At 40.6% G+C, this 18,062-nt stretch overlaps 2 protein-coding genes and 1 long non-coding RNA gene across 15 annotated transcripts in view; 1 reads left to right on the forward strand and 2 right to left on the reverse strand.

Annotated features, from left to right (window-relative positions):
• LOC123993487 (TBC1 domain family member 9B-like) overlaps nt 1-588 on the reverse strand; it is a 51,901-nt gene extending 51,313 nt beyond the window's left edge. For 6 of the 9 annotated variants that reach the window (XR_006831456.1, XR_006831455.1, XM_046295678.1 and 3 more), the window contains exon 1: nt 85-587. Coding sequence is in view for 7 of the 9 variants with exons in the window: in XM_046295678.1 (XP_046151634.1) it covers nt 85-202 (118 nt within the window). In the remaining 2 variants the exon portion in view is untranslated. Of the gene's footprint in view, nt 1-84 lie in introns of all 9 variants that reach the window. The other 3 variants (XM_046295682.1, XM_046295681.1, XM_046295683.1) reach the window with 1 other exon arrangement.
• Nucleotides 589-752: 164 nt separating this feature from the next.
• Nucleotides 753-2,132, forward strand: LOC123994108. The gene is made up of 2 exons (XR_006831580.1): nt 753-879; nt 1,098-2,132. It is a non-coding gene; the product is annotated as an uncharacterized LOC123994108 (long non-coding RNA).
• A 4,083-nt stretch (nt 2,133-6,215) lies between these two features.
• LOC123993491 (E3 ubiquitin-protein ligase RNF130-like) overlaps nt 6,216-18,062 on the reverse strand; it is a 90,814-nt gene continuing 78,967 nt past the window's right edge. For 2 of the 5 annotated variants that reach the window (XM_046295686.1, XM_046295687.1), the window contains exons 7-9: nt 13,714-13,936; nt 9,693-9,786; nt 6,216-7,297 (exon numbers count right to left, since the gene is read on the reverse strand). In XM_046295686.1, coding sequence (XP_046151642.1) covers nt 7,246-7,297; nt 9,693-9,786; nt 13,714-13,936 — 369 coding nt within the window. In that variant the 3' untranslated portion in view covers nt 6,216-7,245. Of the gene's footprint in view, nt 7,298-8,767; nt 8,990-9,692; nt 9,787-13,713; nt 13,937-18,062 lie in introns of those variants that run through there. The other 3 variants (XM_046295690.1, XM_046295689.1, XM_046295688.1) reach the window with 2 other exon arrangements.

Below are 18,062 nucleotides of genomic sequence, written 5' to 3' on the forward strand. Positions count from 1 at the left end.
CTAGCTAACGTTAGCCAACGCAAATTACATGTTTTCATAAACATGAGAGCAATTTTACACCAAATAATGTTATTGTATAGTTACCAGTGATGCCCCCTCCTTTGCCATGGCCCTTTCTCCTCTGGAGAATGAAGAAGGGGTTCGCCCTTTCGCTCACCCACAGAGCGTTGGCAAGCAACACCTCCTCTGGGGTTATCCACATTTTGAATAAGCTTTTTCCAAATTACACACTTATTGTTGGATATTAGGGTGCAAAGTGTACGGTAAGCGACTTCACACAAGCATGTTTTGCAGACGTGTTGCCTGCTGTTTTGAGTTCATGCCCGTCTGTGCAGCTGTTTGCTCTGCTGTTGTCTACTCGAAAACGGGTTACACTAGTTACCACAGCCACAAAGTCAAAAGAGTATATCGTAAAAATTCGTGGAAACAAAACTTGAGCTTTTCGGTCTTGATTTAACGTTAGGGCTAGTAGTGGTGTGATTAAGGCCAGTTTTATCATTCAATTTTAAGAAGAGTAATTGTAGAAAAAGGCTGGGATAACTAGTGACGAACCTCGAAACTGGTCGCTTTCTACTGTTACGTAAACACGTCCACTTTACGTTCATATCATAGTGTACATCGCTGATTGACTCACTGTATTAATTTAACCTATTTAATCCAATCAGTGACAATCGTGACCGTAAAAAAACGTTTTCAGTTATAAGGCTCTAAAATGTGTATGTATCACTGCATTCACAGCAAGTATTGAAATAATAAAGGGTCCCAATGAAATATGTGCAGTGTCACATGTTTAGAGTAATTTGTCACATGACCAGAGCTGTTTACTTCCTGGTTGCGCCATGAGAAGATGATGGCTGCATGAAAGCTCCCAAACAAAAGGTTAGTAAAGATGGGACAAGGATTTTTGGTACACGTCATATTTAAAGTGTCTAGTATTGATATATGGATTTGCAATTATTTAACTTTGTTCAGTATGGTCATAGAATGTGTAAACATGTTGACGGCAACAATAGTGACCGGTGGGATAACAGTGTATCTAGGTATACACATACATAGTTCTTGTTCTACCTAACTTTCTACTCTGTTCTTTCTTTTAGTTTCACTTTGAGTCAAATTCTGGATATGTTGGATCTAGGTGACTGCCCAGACAAGGCATGCAAACATTGCAGTTAGCCCTCATAATGAGAAAGATGCTGTCCTCCGTGATTGTGCTAGTGACGGGTCAGATATGGACTATGGACAGGCCATTTGCCAGCCAGGCTGTTGAATGCATATGCTGATCCTATGCAAACAGATCATGACAGGAACAACATTATCAGGGATGATGACCTATCCACCCCCCATTGTTAATAATGAAGAGCCAAGGGCCTCTACCTGACCGAGGGGTCAGCCAGAAGAGCCAGGGGAAAAGCTGCAAGTGGTCAAAAATAAAGATTGAGTGTTCAAACGATCAAAGATGCCTGCCACCGATGTGATTCCAAACCACATAGTATACAGCCCAGATGTGCAAAAGTTTGGCACGAACCCACTGAGCCACGGAAGGAGATCTTTACTGGCTGCTACTGTTGAAAATCAGGCAAGATATGACAAAGCTTCTTACTGGCCAATCAACATGATGCACCGGTTCCAGAGATGTCGTCATTGTGACAAACGCACTACCTATGCAAGTGAGAAGTGCAAAACGCCACTGTACATTGAGTGCTTCGAGATATACCATGGACAGTAGAAAAGGAGATAAGAGTGAATGAAAAAGGGACGAAAAAGAAAAATAGAAAAGTGGATAAAGGGTGAGAAGAAGCAGTACAACAGACTCTTGGAAGAAAATAAAAGTAGATGAAAAAGACAATCAAAATGACTGATTTTTTTGGGGAAAAGGTCAATTGATTTGACATACTGTATGACAGGTCTGACTGATCGTAGTTCAAAATAGTGATGCACAAACTAATCATGCACTTGGTTCTGAAGCCTACCTCTATTATATATATATATATGCACTCAATGTGGTGCTTTTTATGTATATATATATTATTTTGTTTAGCATAGGCCTCTACTTGAATGCATACTCTACAGGCTACCTCTATCCTAAATGTTACCTTTATGTTTAGCATAGGCCTTTACTTGAAAGCATACTCTACAGGCTACCCCTATCCTAAATGTTACCTTTATGTTTAGCATAGGCCTCTACTTGAATGCATATTCTACAGGCTACCTCTATCCTAAATGTTACCTTTATGTTCAGTGGAAATTAATCACACGACTGCTATACAGTTAGTGAGTGTTTCACTTAAATGTCACAATGACAATGTTAAAATTAATATTGCACTAAAGTACAAGTTCAAATGTTAAAGTAACAATATTAATGTCTCAATACATGTTGCACTAAAGTAACAATATTGAAATACGTTGACGGTTGTTGTTTTTTGTCTTTGCTCTCAGTATTCATATCGGTGTTGTATAAGGGTTTTTGATATGTAAAATAATCACACTAGAATGTGATGGGGCATTCTAGTGGCAATATTGGGGACTGCCAGTGACAGAGTTTTAAATGTGTTAATAACTGGGCTGGGATATATAAGAATTTTGATGACTGCATAGGAGAAATGTTAATTCAGTATACATAACATTATCCCACCGGTCACAACACACTTTCACCTGAAAATGTAAAAAAAAAGAATGATTGATTATTTCAAAGGGTTATTACTATGACACTTGATTTGGATATTTTCATGTCTGGGAAAAAAATCAGGATTAAATGGGTTAAGTGAAAATGTAATCACAAACCACTTTCCCTGCACAGTTTTTATGTTCTGGACTTTGAGTTCAGAACTTGACAAAGTGAAACTAAAAGAAATATAAAACAAATGACAGCTCTGATGGTAGTTTCGGTACAATTGTATAAATGCCGACTGATCATTTGTTTGTTCGACATGGTGTGATATTTTTGCATCAGTGTAATTAATTATGCGACAAATGGTGGCGGAAATGCCTTTATGCGCAAATATTTATATTAATAACAGTAAACTTATGAAACAATGCAGTTTATTCAGCCTGGCCTCAGACTAGATGTAACATAGTATACTGAACAAAAATATAAACGCAATGTCCAACAATTTAAAAGATTTTACTGAGTTACAGTTCATAAGAGGAAATCAGTCAATTGAAATAAATAAATTAGGCCCTAATCTATGGATTTGACATGAGTGAGCAGGGGCACAATCATGGATGGGCCTGGGAACGGCATAGGCCCAGCCACTTGGGAGCCAGGCTCAGTCAATCAGAATGAGTTTTTCCCAAGGAAAGGGCTATATTATAGACAGAAATATTCCTCAGTTCATCTGCTCTCTAGGTAGTTGGTTTCAGATGATTCCACAGGTGAAGAAGCTGAATGTGGAAGTCCTGGGCTGGAATGGTTACACATTGTCTGCAGTTGTGAAGCCGGTAGGACATACTGCCAAATTCTCTAAAACGATGTTGGAGGCATCTTGTGATAGAGGAATGAGCATTTAATTATCTGGCAACAGCTCTGGTGGACATTCCGGCAGTCAGCATGCCAATTGCAAGCTGTGGCATTGTGTTGTGTGACAAAACTGCACATTTTAGAGTGCCCATTTGTCCCCAGCACACGGTGCACATGTGTAATGATCATGCTGTTCAATCACCTTATTGATATGCCACACCTGTGGATTATCTTGGCAAAGGACAAATACTCACTAACATGGATGTAAACACATTTGTGCACAACATTTTAGAGAAACCTTTAGTGCGTTTGGACATTTCTGGGATCTTTTATTTCAGCTCAAGAAACATGAGACTAACACTTTTACATATTGCATTTATATTTTTGTTCAGTATATTTTTTAAAGATAATCTTTGAGAACTAATAATTACCAATACAAATTAGACAAAGATTCTAAAATTCCAAAAATGTTATGGCATTTGATTTAATGCCAAATCATGCCCCAAATTCATTATGCCAATGAATGCTCCCTATAGCTAATGTTCCCATCTACTTGGCAACAGATTTTCATGCAAATATTCAACAGTGGTGTATTTCCACCAAACGGTTTTGTTGCGGATAAAAGTCAATGCGTGATGACGTAGTGCAAACAAAATTTACTTTTTTGTTTAAGTTTTCATGTACCGAATAAAAATCCAAAGTTCAATGCGTTTCTATCACGTTCTCAATAACCGATAGTTGTCACAAACTGTTGCATTAAATAGCATATGTACCTACTCTGGTCTTGGCATCTGCGCTCTAGCAAACAGCTTGCAGATACAGTGCAGGTAGGCTTGTCTACATTAGATTATGTATATTTATATTTGTCAAATGGCAATCAAGTACCGACCATCGTGCCCCTAGACCCTATATTTATTGGAAAGGAGCATCAAGCTCATCACCATACACTTTCACCACACTGTGAAGTTAATAATTTATTTAATCTGAATAGATAAATAGAATCTTCTCCAAACTCCAGCTGAAATGTTAATAACATTGGGCTGTGTTTCATGAAGAAGCGGCACACATTGGAATGGGCATCAACAGGACATAGGCAATAATTACACTTTTAATGCTGAGGCAGTGCTGTATGTAACACAGTGACCTGAAACTGACACACTCCCCTCTCCGCGTTACATCGCAAATATCAGATAAAGATAACACAAGGGGGACAACAAGAACAGAGGACAAACCCTTCCACCCAATTCGCTTGTACAAGATTGTGAAAGGAAAACAAACAGTACTTCAAGAGGCCGGTTTAGAGATATAATGTATATAGATTGTATATACTGTGTGTGTGTATATACATACATACATTACATTCATACATACACAGTACCAGTCAAACGTTTGAACACTTACTTATTCAAGGGTTTTTATTTTAACTATTTTCTACATTGTAGAATAATAGTTAAGACATCAAAACTATGAAATAACACATGTAACCAAAAAAAGGTGTTAAACAAATCAAAATCTGTTATATTTGAGATTCTTCAATGTAGCCACCCTTTGCCTTGACAGCTTTGCACATTATTGGCATTTCTCAAACAGCGTCATGAGGTCACCTGTAATGCATTTCAATTAACAGGTGTTTCTTGTTAAGTTAATTAGTGGAATTTCTTTCCTTCCTAATGCTTTTGAGCTAATCAGCTGTGTTGCCATATGGTAGGGGTGGTATACAGAAGATGGTCTTTTATCAAATAGGGCTGAGTCCATTACATGGCAAGAACAGCTCAAATAAGCAAAGAGAAACGACAGTTGATCGTTACTTTAAGACATGAAGCTCAGTTAATACAGAACATTTCAAGAACTTTGAAAGTTTCTTCAAGTGCAGTTGCAAAAACCAAGTGCTATGATGAAACTGGCTCTCATGAGGACTGCCACAGGAAAGGAAGACCCAGAGTTACCTCTGCTGCAGAGGATAAGTACATTAGAGTTAAGTGCACCACAGATTGCAGCCCAAATAAATGTTTCAGTTCAAGTAACAGACACATCTCAACATCAACTGTTGGAAACTGTGTGGATCAGGCCTTCATGGTCAAATTGCTGCAAAGAAACCACTACTAAAGGACACCAATAAGAATAAGAGAGACTTGCTTGGGCCAAGATACACAGCATGAGTCCAAATGAGAGATTTTTGGTTCCAACCGCCGTGTCTTTGTGAGACACAGAGTAGGTGAACGGATGATCTCCGTTTGTGTGGTTCACACTGTGAAGCATGGAGGAGGTGGTGTGATGGTGTGGGGGTGCTTTGCTAGCGACACTGCCAATGATTTATTTAGAATCTGAGGCACATCTAACCAGCATGGCTACCACAGCATTAAGCCATTCCATCTAGTTTGCACTTAGAGTATCATTTGTTTTTCAACAGGACAACGACCCAAAACACACCTCCAGGCTGTGTAAGGGCTATTTGACCAAGAAGGAGAGTGATGGAGTGCTGTATCAGATGACCTGGCCTCACAATCACCCGACCTCAACCCTTCTGAGATGGTTCGGGATGAGTTGGACCGCAGAGTGAAGGAAAAGCAGCCAACAAGTGCTCAGCATATGTGGGAACTCCTTCAAGACTGTTGGAAAAGCATTCCAGGTGAAGCTGGTTGAGAGAATAACAATGGTGTGCAAAGCTGTCATCAAGGCAAAGGGTGGCTACTTTGAAGACTCAAATATAATATAGTTGATTTGTTTAACACTTTTTTTGGTTACTACATGATTCCATGTGTTATTTCATAGTTTTGACGTCTTCACTATCATTCTAAAATGTAGAAAATAGTAAAAAATAAAGAAAAACCTTAGGTGTGGCCAAACTTTTTACTGGTACTGTGCACACACACACACAGGGGTTGATTAATACACGATCTGGGTATTTCATAGGCTTTAAGTACACGTTAAAATGTTTTTTTTTCTCCACATTTTTATACAGAGACATCGGTTTTGCTATAGGGAAGTAATACTGCTTTTCACAGAGTTCAGAATGTTGCATCACTGCATGTCCATTGTTCCACTGGTCTTATTCTTGAACCCAGTCACCATGGTGGGTGCATTACACCAGTCACTTGAGGCATGGCCATATAGAGGGAGAGACTAGGCATGTCTGGACATGTCCCACCAGTCAAAATATCCTCTCCACTGTCTTTTAGGCAGCATAGTAAATACAACAGAGCCAACTGGTCCACCAGGGAAGAAAGAGACCTTTCTTACTGCATTAGAGCCAAAGGAAACGAAATTAAATGGTTTTCTAATCATATATACAGATTTATTGTAGGCTGCACTAACAAGTGGTTTATTATTTCTAGCACACTTGAAATGGACGATACGCCGAGATCCTGTAAAGTAAGACTAGAAAGGGCTAATTCCCCACTACCGCATCTAGAAACAGATGTCAGAGTCAGTTGTTGAAATGAAAGTGTCAAGGAAGGACTTTACTGAATATCTAACCAGGGGGAGAATAGAGGACAATAATCCCCCCTCTTCTTTTTGACAGGCAATAATAGTACATTCTGCACTGGTAGAAAATATCTGATGTCATCTTGTCATTGCTCCACAGGTTAGTCAAGGTTGTCATCTAGGTTGTTGTGCCACTCCTACCCCCCCCACGCACACACACAATGACTCGCAGGTGTGCAGGAAGGTACAAGGCCATCTGTCCCTTGGTGTGTGTGTGTGGGGGGGGTCGAAACCATGGCGACGACCCTCACGACTTGTCATCGTAGCGGTCGAGCGATGCCTGGGTGTCAGGTAGCTCCATCTCACAGACCAAACTGAGTGGGGACAGGGAGTTCCGGTTGAAGAAGTGCCCACCTGCAAAGAAACATGGGAAGATGTCATGTTTCTTGGTGTCACTGACATTGACATATGTCAGTAAGATTCCTAACTAGAAAAGCTGATGCTAGCACCATAACCAAATGTATTATTCATACGTAATCATTTTTTCTTGGCATCTGTAAACATTATTGCAGGAGACACTGGGATTGGACACCATGATCGACATTTACAGCTGAGTAATAATGTGAGGGTGGGTGAGGTCAAACTGAACAGTGACATTAAGGCAATTCCACAGTAACAGAAAGATGCTGTGACTCTGATTTTCCACTTTAAACGTATGCCAAAACAAAAAACACTTATTGCAAAGTTAAACAAACCATGAAGCAAACTGTGAACAAGGACTACTTTTAACAATTTCCACTGAAAATTTGACGGCAAGTTTGGTAATAGAATGATAGTTTGTGCCGTCATTCTGTTACCAAATCTTGCATCTGCACTGTTCAAGTAAATATTTATTTATTGGGAAGATGTCTAAAAGTCGTCCTTGTGCATGGAGTTGTATGGTTTGTTTAACTTTGCAATCATTGGTTTTTGTTTGGCATACATTTTAAAGTGGAAAATCTGAGTCTCTGCATCATTCCCTAACCGTGGAATTGCCCATTGTGAATCTTCAAAGATCCTCAACATGCTATACAACCTCAAGTCAAGAGAGTGATACATGGAAGATCACCCAGACCGCCCTTTGATTCACACTAATCATCAATATCATTCAGGTCAGCCTGAATAAGAGCTAAGCAGAGATATGTGGAAGTTGTGACCTGATACGATTCTGAGGAATACCTATGTGAGAGGATATGGGGAGGATGTGGGAGGATAGACCTGTACTGTAATCGCTAAGAAATAGTGCCACCAACTGGGGATAGTGCTGCATTACAGCCAAATACACAGAGTATACTAAACATTAGGAACACCTTCCTAATATTGAGTTGCAATATTACTACCATACCCCATTCAAAGGCACTTAAATATTTTGTCTTGCCCATTCACCCTCAATGTCACACATGCGCAATCCATTTCTCAATTGTCTTCAAGGCATAATCAATTCTTTAAGCAGTTTCCTCCCCTTCCTCTATACTGATTGAAGTGGATTTAACAAGTGACATCAATAAGGGATCATAGCTTTCACCTGGATTGACCTGGTCAGTCATAGTGTATTTTCAAGTCAAGGTCATGAATGGGCAAAGAAATTTCAACCTTTTATTGCGAGGTGTGTCTGGTTCGGGGGCACAAGAGTGATGGGTGTCTTTCATTAAATATAGAAACTCACACACACACACACACACACACACACACACACACACACACACACACACACACACACACACACACACACACACACACACACACACACACACACACACACACACACACACACACACACACACACACACACACACACACACACACACACACACGCGCGGAAAGTATTGATTACGAAAGAGAATATAACAAGTCAAAAGGAGGAAAGATTTAATGTCTCAAAGTGCTTTGCCCTATTACAACCACTAAAAACAATTACAGCCAGGCTCAGTCAGTACAGTAGTACAAGCTTACAAAATACAATACAGAAACATATGGCAGAAGAAGGCAACATTGCCATGAGGCTGCGCCAGAGAAAGGATTGAGAGGGGCAAATAAGGCGATCGTCTTCACTTCTCCCACTCCAAGCTGAAAGAGAAGGAAGAGGAAGAGGAAATTAACAATGTTAGAAAAGGTAGCAGAAGAAAGAGAGCATTAAAGACACGTAGGAACAGAGAAGGGGAATGTAATTGATCGGGGGAAAAAAATACTTCTTTTAAACCATGATTTTCTCGTGTTAAGGCACTTAGCTCTAATACTTTTGAAGTTTGTCTGAGAGGGGATGGATGGAGCCTTCCATGTTACTTTATACAGTATCCTTGTTAGTTCATGTGGAAACATTCACAATCCGATATTTCATTACTTTTCAAACTCTCTCTGACATGCCAGTACCCATGTCAACAGTACTTAACTTTAGTACACATATATTGTACAGTATGAAACAATTGTTCTGTTAAATTATTTAGATTTATGTTAGCTGCGATCCAAGTTCAGTAAATTCATGGAAATGGAAGTTTGCCACATTTGAATACTCGTCTGACTGTTTTGCATCTGTCTGGTCAATATCCAAACTCCATTGTCTTGACAATGGTTCAAAGTAGCCTGAGTTGAGCCCATTTTCAGATATCCACAAATCAAGAAGTATAGCCCTGGATACGGGCTTAGTTAAGCAGAAATGAAATAGACAACAATAATCTATGACTCAAACTTAATCAATAGGCTTGATTGAAATGTAATTAAAGAGTAGACATATTGAATGAATTGAATTCTGGAAGTGTATGGTGGTACTCACTCAGGGCTGGAGAAGCTGGCTGTGGCCTTGATGATCATAAAGCACAGAGTGAGAGTGCTGAGAAGGCCGAAGCTGGCGATTATAAACCACTCCTCTGTCAATAAAAGGAAAGGGGGGGGTCATTGCAGCCCAACATGCATTGGGTTAAAAACCGACGAGGCCAAACAGGAAAACACAAAAGATCTTTCCTCTTTGAAAACCAGCAGTAAAGTCAGGAAAACTAAGAGATAAAGAAAATACGTCCTTAAGATCCAGAGATATATCCAGAGGAGAGCGACACGGAGAGAGGCAGGAGAAAGGAGACATTCACCAGGACAAGCTTGAAGACCGAAGAGAAAGACCTGGAAGCATGGGCATAGCGTAAAGACCGTTATGTACACACAGGCACAAAACACATCCACACCGCAAGCCATCCACACATGCATCCACACTGCAGACATATCCAACGACGACAAAAAGAGTAACCGAGGTACATCTAGGTCCATCTGCACTGCATCAAATCAAATCAAATTTTATTTGTCACATACACATGGTTAGCAGATGGTAATGCGAGTGTAGCGAAATGCTTGTGCTTCTAGTTCCGACAATGCAGTAATAACCAACAAGTAATCTAGCTAACAATACCAAAACTACTACCTTATAGACACAAGGGGGGATAATAAGAATATGTACATAAAGATATATGAGTGAGTGATGGTACAGAGCGGCATAGGCAAGATACAGTAGAGGGTATTGAGTGCAGTATATACATATGAGATGAGTATGTAAACAAAGTGGCATAGTTAAAGTGGCTAGTGATACATGTATTACATAAAGATGAAGTAGATGATATAGAGTACAGTATATACATATACATATGAGATTAATAATGTAGGGTATGTAAACATTATATTAGGTAGCATTGTTTAAAGTGGCTAGTGATATATTTTACATAATTTCCCATCAATTCCCATTATTAAAGTGGCTGGAGTTGAGTCAGTGTGTTGGTAGCAGCCACTCAATGTTAGTGGTGGCTGTTTAACAGTCTGATGGCCTTGAGATAGAAGCTGTTTTTCAATCTCTCGGTCCCAGCTTTGATGCACCTGTACTGACCTCGCCTTCTGGATGATAGCGGGGTGAACAGGCAGTGGCTCGGTGGTTGTTGTCCTTGATGATCTTTATGGCCTTCCTGTGACATCAGGTGGTGTAGGTGTCCTGGAGGGCAGGTAGTTTGCCCCCGGTGATGTGTTGTGCAGACCTCACTACCCTCTGGAGAGCCTTACGGTTTTGGGCGGAGCAGTTGCCGGTGATACAGCCCGACAGGATGCTCTCGATTGTGCATCTGTAGAAGTTTGTGAGTACTTTTGGTGACAAGCTGAAATTTCTTTAGCCTCCTGAGGTTGAAGAGGTGCTGCTGCGCCTTCTTCACAATGCTGTCTGTGTGGGTGGACCAATTCAGTTTGTCTGTGATGTGTACGCCAAGGAACTTAAAACTTACTACCCTCTCCACTACTGTCCCATCAATGTGGATAGGGGGGTGTTCCCTCCGCTGTTTCCTGAAGTCCACAATCATCTCCTTAGTTTTGTTGACGTTGAGTGTGAGGTTATTTACCTGACACCACACTCCGAGGGCCCTCACCTCCTCCCTGTAGGCCGTCTCGTCGTTGTTGGTAATCAAGCCTACCACTGTTGTGTCGTCCGCAAACTTGATGATTGAGTTGGAGGCGTGCGTGGCCACGCAGTCGTGGGTGAACAGGAAGTACAGGAGAGGGCTCAGAACGCACCCTTGTGGGGCCCCAGTGTTGAGGATCAGAGGGGTGGAAATGTTGTTGCCTACCCTCACCACCTGGGGGCGGCCCGTCAGGAAGTCCAGTACCCAGTTGCACAGGGCGGGGTCGAGACCCAGGGTCTCGAGCTTGATGACGAGCTTGGAGGGCACCATGGTGTTAAATGCCGAGCTATAGTCGATGAACAGCATTATCACATAGGTATTCCTCTTGTCCAGATGGGTTAGGGTAGTGTGCAGTGTGGTTGAGATTGCATCGTCTGTGGACCTATTTGGGCGGTAAACAAATTGGAGTGGGTCTAGGGTGTCAGGTAGGGTGCAGGTGATATGGTTCTTGACTAGTCTCTCAAAGCACTTCATGATGACGGAAGTGAGTGCTACGGGGGCGGTAGTCGTTTACTAACGTAACGTGCAGTCTCTTTAAATTGAGAAAAGTCAAGTAAAACTGTCCACATTGAAAGAGAACAGGCATAACTTTCACTATAGGAGCCCTTTGAGGTTTAGCAGAAATGAGAGAAACCTGGGTCACATTATCCAACAGCAGAAATTGGTTGGATTTATAAAAGACTGACTTCAATGAATTTATGAAAGTAGGCCTATCCTGAAACAAGTTTAGGTATTAGGAGTTATCTAACAAATCTTATTCACTATTATTCAGATTATGAACTACTCACAGGATCAGCCATTCATTCAAATTGATGTTTTATTTTATTTATTTATTTAACCTTTATTTAACTAGGCAGGTCAGTTAAGAACAAATTCTTATTTATAATGATGGCCTACCAAAAGGCAAAAGGCCTCCTGTGGGGACGGGGGCCTGGGATATAAAAAAAATGTTATAATAATCAATACAATATAAATCTAGGACAAAACACACATCACAACAAGAGGCAACACTACATAAAGAGACAACAACATAGCAAGACAGCAACACATGACACACAGCATGGTAGCAACACAGCATAACAACATGGTAGCAACACCGTATGCATTACTGAATTATAATTACTAGCTATAAGTGAAAGAATGATAAACAAGGAGTACTGCAGTAATAAACAAGTAGTAGTACTGCAATAACTGCAGTGCATGTTCTTGTGTTTTTTGGTGCAGTGCTGTGACATCACATCTTCCCCTCCTTCATAAATAGTTATGCACAGTAAAACAGATTGTGGTTCAAGAGGTCATCTTAGGTCAGTTGTGCATTTTGCCTTCTCATGGTTGGGGTTAGGATCATTTGGATAGGGATTATGGATTAAACACACAGCGGCAGCGGGGAGTCAGAGGAGGGTGCAGGGAGCAACGTGACCTACAAGAGACAAGTCTCTGAGGGAGGGGGGGGGGTTCTGTGTCAAAGGTCAAGGGAAAGAGTGAAAGGAGACTGAAATCTAAATGAGTCAAAGACAAAGAGATACAGAGAGAAAGAGACAGAGAGCAGGAGAGGATCCAGAGGTTGTCGTGTAAATCCTTTTAAAAGTGGTTGTCTTTTCGCTGACAAAACAGAACACCACTAATCTCACTTTTAGTGAAGGTAGGGATAAAGGGGCAGGGAGGGATTTAGGATCTATCTTTTGAGTGTGTGTGTGTGTGTGTGTGTGTGTGCGTGCAAGTGGTTTAGAATTATAATTTTGCCTTTAGTTTAACCTAATGTCAATTGCATAACAAGATATATAATATATATTTCATTTTTCAGAGGCTAATGCCTTCACTAAGTTAGAACTATGAAAAGGCTACAATTGATTTATTCCTATGTTCCGCTTACATAATAATTATATACATTCGGTGGATGTTTATATTTGTCCCACTTTACACAGATACAAGTGTGCATTATACGCATGTGTGAATTGGAAATGTGTTTTTGTTTTTTTGCATAGCCCAACTCTCCCTGAGACACACTCGGAGAGTGGGGTCACAGCCAGGGTCTGTCATTATCAACAGTGACCCTGGAGCAATTAGGGTTAGGTGCCTTGCTCAAGGGCAGATCAACAAATGTTCCCCCTTGCCAGCTCAGGGATTTGAACTAGCGACCTTTCAGTTACTGGCCCAATGCTCTAACCGTTAAGCTACCTGTCGCCCTGATTTGCAAGGATCAAATAAAACTGTGAGAAACTTGAAGTAGGTGCATGGGTCACAGTGTGTTCTGATTTTAAAATGCTGAATGTAACCTATAAAGTCTGAATGTATCAATAAAGTCATTTGAAATAACATCTAAACTTGAGTTGAAGACTAGAAAGGTTGTCCAGGGCGGAAGCTGCTTACTGGTGACGGCGATATTGATCTCTCCCGTGTGGGGGATGAGCTCTCCGCTCTCTGAGGGGATCTGGGGTCCAGTGCTGGGGTGGCCTTGCTGCAGGGGCTCCAGGCTGATGGATGTCTCACTGGACAGGTCCACCAGGGCTGTCCGCTGGCTGGCCATCGTCTGGCTGCGTCCTATCCTGTGGTCCATGTCGAAGCCGACGTTGTCCACGCACGGCAGGTTGGGCTAAAGGGGGTAGGGGAGTAAACACAAGGGTTAGAGGAATGTTATGGCTAGTGGTTAAACAGGGATTAGAGGAATGTTATGGCTAGTGGTTAAACAGGGATTAGAGGAATGTTATGGCTAGTGGTTAAACAGGGGTTAGAGGAATGTTATGGCTAGTGGTTAAACAAGGGTTAGAGGAATGTTATGGCTAGTGGTTAAACAGGGATTAGAGGAATGTTATGGCTAGTGGTTAAACAAGGATTAGAGGAATGTTATGGCTAGTGGTTAAACAAGGATTAGAGGAATGTTACGGCTAGTGGTTAAACACAACGGTTAGAGGAATGTTATGGCTAGTGGTTAAACACAACGGTTAGAGGAATGTTATGGCTAGTGGTTAAACACAACGGTTAGAGGAATGTTATGGCTAGTGGTTAAACAACGGTTAGAGGAATGTTACGGCTAGTGGTTAAACAAGGAATAGAGGAATGTTACGGTTAGTGGTTAAACAAGGATTAGAGGAATGTTACGGTTAGTGGTTAAACAAGGATTAGAGGAATGTTATGGCTAGTGGTTAAACAAGGATTAGAGGAATGTTATGGCTAGTGGTTAAACAAGGATAAGAGGAATGTTATGGCTAGTGGTTAAACAAGGATTAGAGGAATGTTATGGCTAGCGGTTAAACAAGGATTAGAGGAATGTTATGGCTAGCGGTTAAACAAGGATTAGAGGAATGTTACGGCTAGCGGTTAAACAAGGATTAGAGGAATGTTATGGCTAGTGGTTAAACACAACGGTTAGAGGAATGTTATGGCTAGTGGTTAAACAAGGATTAGAGGAATGTTATGGCTAGTGGTTAAACAAGGATTAGAGGAATGTTATGGCTAGTGGTTAAACAACGGTTAGAGGAATGTTATGGCTAGTGGTTAAACACAACAGTTAGAGGAATGTTATGGCTAGTGGTTAAACACAATTAGAGGAATGTTATGGCTAGTGGTTAAACAAACGGTTAGGATTAGAGGGAATGTTATGGCTAGTGGTTAAACAACGGTTAGAGGAATGTTATGGCTAGTGGTTAAACAAGGATTAGAGGAATGTTATGGCTAGTGGTTAAACAAGGATTAGAGGAATGTTATGGCTAGTGGTTAAACAAGGATTAGAGGAATGGAAAACACAACGGTTAGAGGAATGTTATGGCTAGTGGTTAAACACAACGGTTAGAGGAATGTTATGGCTAGTGGTTAAACACAACGGTTAGAGGAATGTTATGGCTAGTGGTTAAACAAGGATTAGAGGAATGTTATGACTTGTGGTTAAACACAACGGTTAGAGGAATGTTATGGCTAGTGGTTAAACAAGGATTAGAGGAATGTTATGGCTAGTGGTTAAACAAGGATTAGAGGAATGTTATGGCTAGTGGTTAAACAACGGTTAGAGGAATGTTATGGCTAGTGGTTAAACAACAGTTAGAGGAATGTTATGGCTAGTGGTTAAACAAGGATTAGAGGCATGTTATGGCTAGTGGTTAAACAAGGATTAGAGGCATGTTATGGCTAGTGGTTAAACAAGGATTAGAGGAATGCAGTGGCTAGTGGTTAAACAAGGATTAGAGGGATGCAGTGGCTAGTGGTTAAACAAGGATTAGAGGAATGTAGTGGCTAGTGGTTAAACAAGGATTAGAGGAATGTTATGGCTAGTGGTTAAACAAGGATTAGAGGAATGTTATGGCTAGTGGTTAAACAACGGTTAGAGGAATGTTACGGCTAGTGGTTAAACAAGGATTAGAGGAATGTTATGGCTAGTGGTTAAACAAGTTAAAATGTTATGGCTAGTGGTTAAACAAGGATTAGAGGAATGTTATGGCTAGTGGTTAAACAAGGATTAGAGGAATGCAGTGGCTAGTGGTTAAACAAGGATTAGAGGAATGTAGTGGCTAGTGGTTAAACAAGGATTAGAGGAATGTTATGGCTAGTGGTTAAACAACGGTTAGAGGAATGTTACGGCTAGTGGTTAAACAACGGTTAGAGGAATGTTATGGCTAGTGGTTAAACAAGGATTAGAGGCATGTTATGGCTAGTGGTTAAACAAGGATTAGAGGCATGTTATGGCTAGTGGTTAAACAAGGATTAGAGGAATGTTATGGCTAGTGGTTAAACAAGGATTAGAGGAATGCAGTGGCTAGTGGTTAAACAAGGATTAGATGAATGTAGTGGCTAGTGGTTAAACAAGGATTAGAGGAATGTTATGGCTAGTGGTTAAACAACGGTTAGAGGAATGTTATGGCTAGTGGTTAAACAACGGTTAGAGGAATGTTATGACTAGTGGTTAAACACAACGGTTAGAGGAATGTTATGGCTAGTGGTTAAACAAGGATTAGAGGAATGTTATGGCTAGTGGTTAAACACAACGGTTAGAGGAATGTTATGGCTAGTGGTTAAACAAGGATTAGAGGAATGTTATGGCTCGTGGTTAAACACAACAGTTAGAGGAATGTTATGGCTAGTGGTTAAATAAGGATTAGAGGAATGTTATGGCTAGTGGTTAAACACAACGGTTAGAGGAATGTTACGGCTAGTGGTTAAACACAACGGTTAGAGGAATGTTATGGCTCGTGGTTAAACACAACGGTTAGAGGAATGTTATGGCTAGTGGTTAAATAAGGATTAGAGGAATGTTATGGCTAGTGGTTAAACACAACGGTTAGAGGTTTGTTACGGCTAGTGGTTAAACACAACGGTTAGAGGAATGTTACGGCTAGTGGTTAAACAACGGTTAGAGGAATGTTATGGCTAGTGGTTAAACAAGGATTAGAGGAATATTATGGCAAGTGGTTAAACAACAGTTAGAGGAATGTTATGGCTAGTGGTTAAACAAGGATTAGAGGCATGTTATGGCTAGTGGTTAAACAAGGATTAGAGGAATGTTATGGCTAGTGGTTAAACAAGGATTAGAGGAATGTTATGGCTAGTGGTTAAACAAGGATTAGAGGAATGTTACGGCTAGTGGTTAAACAAGGATTAGAGGAATGTTACGGCTAGTGGTTAAACAAGGATTAGAGGAATGTTACGGCTAGTGGTTAAACACAACGGTTAGAGGAATGTTATGGCTAGTGGTTAAACACAACGGTTAGAGGAATGTTATGGCTAGTGGTTAAACACAACGGTTAGAGGAATGTTATGGCTAGTGGTTAAACAAGGATTAGAGGAATGTTATGGCTTGTGGTTAAACACAACGGTTAGAGGAATGTTATGGCTAGTGGTTAAACAAGGATTAGAGGAATGTTATGGCTAGTGGTTAAACAAGGATTAGAGGAATGTTATGGCTAGTGGTTAAACAACGGTTAGAGGAATGTTATGGCTAGTGGTTAAACAACAGTTAGAGGAATGTTATGGCTAGTGGTTAAACAAGGATTAGAGGCATGTTATGGCTAGTGGTTAAACAAGGATTAGAGGAATGTTATGGCGAGTGGTTAAACAAGGATTAGAGGAATGTTATGGCTCGTGGTTAAACACAACAGTTAGAGGAATGTTATGGCTAGTGGTTAAATAAGGATTAGAGGAATGTTATGGCTAGTGGTTAAACACAACGGTTAGAGGAATGTTACGGCTAGTGGTTAAACAAGAGGAATGTTATGGCTCGTGGTTAAACACAACGGTTAGAGGAATGCTATGGCTAGTGGTTAAATAAGGATTAGAGGAATGTTATGGCTAGTGGTTAAACAAACGGTTAGAGGTTTGTTACGGCTAGTGGTTAAACACAACGGTTAGAGGAATGTTACGGCTAGTGGTTAAACAACGGTTAGAGGAATGTTATGGCTAGTGGTTAAACAAGGATTAGAGGAATATTATGGCAAGTGGTTAAACAACAGTTAGAGGAATGTTATGGCTAGTGGTTAAACAAGGATTAGAGGCATGTTATGGCTAGTGGTTAAACAAGGATTAGAGGAATGTTATGGCGAGTGGTTAAACAAGGATTAGAGGAATGTTATGGCTAGTGGTTAAACAAGGATTAGAGGAATGTTACGTTGGTTAAACAAGGATTAGAGGAATGTTACGGCTAGTGGTTAAACAACGATTAGAGGAATGTTACGGCTAGTGGTTAAACACAACGGTTAGAGGAATGTTATGGCTAGTGGTTAAACACAACGGTT

Source organism: Oncorhynchus gorbuscha, linkage group LG13 (assembly GCF_021184085.1).
Source record: "Oncorhynchus gorbuscha isolate QuinsamMale2020 ecotype Even-year linkage group LG13, OgorEven_v1.0, whole genome shotgun sequence".
Lineage (NCBI taxonomy): Eukaryota > Metazoa > Chordata > Actinopteri > Salmoniformes > Salmonidae > Oncorhynchus > Oncorhynchus gorbuscha.